At 45.7% G+C, this 5,527-nt stretch overlaps 1 protein-coding gene across 1 annotated transcript in view; it reads left to right on the forward strand.

The window, feature by feature from the left end:
- The first annotated feature begins 5,035 nt into the window (after positions 1 to 5,035).
- The window catches only part of TARSL2 (threonyl-tRNA synthetase like 2), a 58,907-nt gene continuing 58,415 nt past the window's right edge, over positions 5,036 to 5,527 (forward strand). Inside the window, exon 1 of the mRNA XM_029952505.1 lies at positions 5,036 to 5,494. Coding sequence (XP_029808365.1) covers positions 5,177 to 5,494 — 318 coding nt within the window. The 5' untranslated portion in view covers positions 5,036 to 5,176. The remainder of the gene's footprint in view (positions 5,495 to 5,527) is intronic.

Raw genomic sequence — 5,527 nt, forward strand, 5'->3', positions numbered from 1 at the left:
CCCATCACCCCCCTTCCCTTTTCCCTGTCCCTCTTCAGCCTTGTTTGTTTTCAGTATTCAAGAGTCTCTCATGATTTTCCTCCCTCTGTCTCGCTCTTTTTTGCCCCTTCCCCTCTCCATGGTCCTCTGTTAAGTTTCTGCTGTTACACTTATGAGTGAAAACATATGATATCTGTCCTTCTCTGCCTGACTTATTTCGCTTAGCATGACACCCTCGAGGTCCATCCACTTTCCTACAAATGGCCATATTTCATTCTTTCTCATTGCCATGTAATACTCCATTGTGTATATATATACCACATCCTCTTGATCCATTCATCAGTTGATGGACATTTAGGCTCTTTCCATGATTTGGCTATTGTTGACAGTGCTGCTATGAACATTGGGGTACATGTGCCCCTATGTATCAGCACTTCTGTATCCTTTGGGTAAATCCCTAGCAGTGCTATTGCTGGGTCATAGGGAAGTTCTATGGATAGTTTTTTGAGGAACCTCCACACTGTTTTCCAGTGATCTGAGCCAAAATCAAGAATCAGACACTTGACCAACTGAGCCACTCAAGTGCCCCAATATTTTTAATTTTTGTTTATTTAAACTATACATTTAAAAACTGCACCAGTTTACATTCCCACCAACAGTGTAGGAGGGTGCCCGTCTCTCCACATCCTCACCAGCATCTATAGTCTCTTGATTTGTTCATTTTAGCCACTCTGACTGGCATGAGGTGGTATCTCAGTGTGGTTTTGATTTGTATTTCCCTGATGCTGAGTGACGCTGAGCATCATTTCATGTGTCTGTTGGTCATCTGGATGTCCTCTTTGGAGAAATGTCTATTCATGTCTTCTGTCCATTTCTTCACTGGATTATTCATTTTTCGGGTGTGGAGTTTGGTGAGTTCCTTGTAGATTTTGGATACTAGCCCTTTAGTGGAAGGTCTTTTATAAAAAGTTATTTCATTTCTAATTTCTGATTTTAATGCGTTGTGATCTAAGACTGTTGCATGTGTATTTCTAGTTTATTGAAGCTACTGAGGTAGCTTCTTTAGCTCCTGGTATACGATTAATTTTTGTGAAGAATGTGTGTGTACTTAAGTGGTGTGTATATATATGTGTGTGAATACACACACATACCCTTTAACTATATTTTGGGGGGCCTTTTACATTCTTACATGTGTGTGTATACTCAACCTGTCTTGAATAGAGTAGTGTGTTAAATTTTCCTATTATTAGTGTGTTTGATCTCTTTCTCCTTGAATTTCCTGAAGTTTGTATTTTATATAGGTGAGTGCTGTGTAGTTTGGCTCATAGATATTTATAATTGCTATATTGTCATTGTAGAATGTGACATTTCTTACATTACAAAGTGTCCTTTGTCTCAAATTTAATGTTTTTTGGCTTGGATACATTTTTAGTAGAAATATGTTCCAAATATTGTATGGAGCATCCTTATGCCCCCAATTATTTATTTATCTGAAATTCAAATTTAACTGTGCATCATGTATCTTATTGGCAACCCTAAATACAGAAGAGTCTTAGATCTTACACATATCTCTTTATTTGATAATAGAGTGCTTTGATACATGCCTAAACTCAGGGCTTGCTGGGTCAGAGAGCACCCAGTTCATGATGGACAGCTTGGGTAGCTTGGTAACTTAATGGCTCAGGATCAAGAGATCAATCTCTACTGTGGTCCAGAAGCAAACCAGAAGCTGCTTCTCAAAAACAAAGAATGACATGTTTTTCCCCCTCCCCCTAAAGAACTATGCTGTGATTCCCTTATAAGTGCTGTCAAAGGTTACATATGCTACTCTTACCTACAACAAACACTTCAAGCACCATCGAATCTATTGAATCATTGTGGCCCATGGGTAAAAGTAGCTTGCAGAGCTGCTTGACCTGATTTAGAATCTTCTGCTCTCACTCCTACTCAAAACTGCAGTCTTTTTGAGTTCTACAGTAATTGAGTACATACGTGCTCACATGAGGTGTATGTTGTCTCCAAAATCCAAAGAGGCCCACTGGGCATTGTGTCTCTTAATGAGAAAATATCAAGATTTAGCAACTTTTTCTTCTCCCTAGCGTTGACATCTCTAGATGCTCTGACCTACTGGACCACTAAAAACTTCATTGAATGGCAGTCTCCTGCAATTTTTAATCTTGGGATTTATTTCCCTCCCTATGGCTTCAAGTGTCTTCCCAAGGTGATTATAGTATAGTTGACCCTTGAACAAAACAGGTTCAAAGTGCCTGGGTCCACTTATATGCAGATTTTCGATAACTGCAGTGTAGTCCTATAAGTGTATTTTCTCTTCCTTATGATTATCTTAATAACATTTTCCTTTTTTAGCTTACTTTATTGTAAGAGTAGCATATAATACATATAACATACAGAATATGTGTTGGTAAGGCTTCTGGTCAACTTCAAGGCTTCTGTTATTCATAGTTAAGATTTGGGGGAAGTCAAAGTTATATGCAGGTTTTTGACTGCACGGGGCATAGGTGCCCCCAACCCCCACATTACTGAAGAGTCAGCTGTGTTTGGAATTTCCCACTCATCAGGTAGAATCAGCAGGATATTATGAAATATAGGATATCAGCATGATGCCTTTGAAACGGAGGAGCAATCAAAATCCTTGTGGACTACATTATGCCGTGAAGCTAGAGTCCTGGGGCGGAGCTATGAATGTATTGCTAGTCTTGACAACTGAATAATAACTGCTTTTGATGGACTTAACTAATAGGTATAAAGTAAGAGCATTAGCCAGATCAATAGCTGCATATAAGGTGCCAGAGATTATGCTGATTTACTCCACCAATGAGAACATCGCTGGAAGAGCAGCTGCAACCAGAGCCTCATCTAATTAGATTTATGACAAATCTACTATAATTCTTCAACATCCATTTGTCCTCTACACAGGCCAAATAAGGTGAGGTAAACGGACATCTTTCAAGACCTTGAGGGTGGCAGTAGTCTCTGCAATTCCCCCAGGACTGTGGTATTGCTTTTGGTTTATTATTTTCTAAGGTTGAGAAAGTTCTAGTGGCTTCCACTTGGCCTTTCCTACTAGAATAGCTTTAATCCATGGGTCAGGGAGCCATGTGGAAATTCTGCCAGTTGCTGAGTCTGTCTGTTCAAACTCTGCTTTCTGAAACTGGGGAAACAACCACAGTAACCTAATGAGTTCACCACCAGGTAGATCCTAGCCCAACCCTGGAAACAACCCAAGTCCAACAACAGGCATATGGAAAAACAAATTGTGGTATAGGCATACCGTGAACTACTACTGGGAGAGGTGGGAGAATGAATAATAGATACATCCCCAGAACATGGGTGAATCTTAAAATTATACTGAATGCAACAAACAAAAAGTACATAGTGTGTGATTTCATTTATAGAAAACTCTAGAAAATGCAAACTAATCTGTAGTGATCGAGAGCAGATCAGTGGTTGCCTAAGAATTGGGGATGGAGGCCTAAGAGAGAAAAATTACAAAGGAGCCAGAGAAAACATTTTTGGGGGTGGGGGGTCCTAAGCCAGGCCCCCCATGCCAGGCCCCCATGCATTTGACAATACATAAGTCATGGCAGGATGGGAGGATCAGAAACCAGATGACAGGGGGTTCAGAAATGACTGGGAAGAATGTGTAGGCAGTGAGTCTGGGCAATTCTGTCCAGAAGCCTGCCAGGGAAGAGAATACGAAGATACAGGGGTTTTAGTGCCGTACTTTATGGAACCTCCTCCTGGGAGCTGTTTGTGATTCCAGTTAGCTTACTCCCATTAGCTGTCCCCTCCCAGCCTCTGGAATGCTGAATCTGCTCCCAGAGGGGCATTCATTTGCTTCTCCACGTTTCTAATAACTGCCAACCTATATTTTCCATAGCTGTTACTCTCTGTCTTAACTTTGTTAGCCCAACTAAGCTCTCCCATTTTGGAATTCCAATGGCATTTATTATCAGTAGGTCATCATATGACATGGTCAATTAAATTTTACTAACATTTAAAGGCACCGCAGTGTTAGGCACATAGACACTGGCATCAAATTGTCTGAGTTTGAATCTCAGCTCTGCTATACAGTGGCTGTGTGACCTTGGTCAAGTCACTTAGCCTCTCTGTGGCTTCAGTTTATTCATCAATTTACCAGACATAATAATAGTGTTTTTTGTTATGAGTACTAGCAGAGTTAATATTTGTAAAGAGCATAGAATAGTGTATGACACATTCTAAACCCTAAGAATATTAATAAAAATCAATTTGTGTCATGGGGCACCTGGGTGGCTCAGTCAGTTAAGCTCCGACTCTTAATCTCAGCTCAGGTCTAGATCTCAGAGTCGTGAGTTCAAGCCCTGAGTTGGGCTCTGTGCTGGGGTATACAGAGATGTCTGTGGCATTTGCCCTAGCCTCTAGAGAGAATCTAGCAATTGCCAGTCACCTTTTCTTAGAGATCTTCTTTGCCCAGCAGCCTCTGCACTTGGTCAGCCTTGGCATGAAAGCCAATGGCCACTATTCAGAACGTGGCTGCAAGTTGAAAGAATGGTGTCTGCCATAATTCGAGATTAAAGACAGCCATGCTGAGAAGGGAGATATTAGCCTTCCCAAGATTTTGGAGAACTTGAGATTCAACCAATGCATAGTGATATGATGCTAGCTATGAAGGCACTGTGAGCCTATACAGGCCCCACGCCACTCTCCAGCTCCTAACTACCGCGTGTGACCCTACCCAAAGGCTTCCACCCCAGCAGCTTGCGCAGCCTCAGCTTCACCCTTGCAGTCGCCCCGCCTCCCCGCAGTTCCAACAGCCCCAGCCCCGAAGAGAGCTCCGCGCAGCCCCGCCCCCACGTCGCCCCTCCTCTCCTTGTCGCCCTGCCTCCTCTCCCCTCCTATAGTCGGCCCTCCCCTCCCTGTCGCCCCGCCTCCTCTCCCCTCCTATAGTCCCAGCCAGCAGAGAGCCCCGCCCCACCCTCCTCCGTCGCCCCGCCTCTCCCTGTCGCCCCGCCCCTGGCCGTCACCCCGCCCTTCAGAGAGCCCTGCCTTTCCTTGTCGCCTCTATATATACACACACACGCTCGCGGCAAATGAGCCACCGCTGTCTCGTCCTCCCGCCTTTGGGAACCGCCACCGTCTCGGCCGCAGAGGCCACCCCCAGGAGCTGCGTCGGTGCGGTGCAGAGCCGGCTGCCATGGCGGCCGAGGCCCTGGCGGCCGAGGCCGTGGCTTCGCGCCTGGAGCGGCAGGAGGAGGACATCCGCTGGCTGTGGGCGGAGGTCCAGCGCCTGAGGGACGAGCAGCTGAACGCGCCAGACCGCTGCCCGGCCGAGGGGCCGTGCCTGACGCGGGAGGTGGCGCAGCTCCGGGCCGAGAACCGCGACCTGCGCCACCGCCTGTCCTGCCTGCGGCTGTGCCTCGCCGAGGAGCTGAGCCAGCAGGCGAAGCTGGAGAGTGCCGCGCGGGCGGCGACGGCGCAGGAGGAGGCTGGGAGCGCGACTGCCGGCGCGCAGGTAACGGGGCGACGGGGCTCGCGGCGGGTAGGG

This window comes from Suricata suricatta, chromosome 9 (assembly GCF_006229205.1).
Source record: "Suricata suricatta isolate VVHF042 chromosome 9, meerkat_22Aug2017_6uvM2_HiC, whole genome shotgun sequence".
NCBI classification, from domain to species: Eukaryota; Metazoa; Chordata; class Mammalia; order Carnivora; family Herpestidae; genus Suricata; species Suricata suricatta.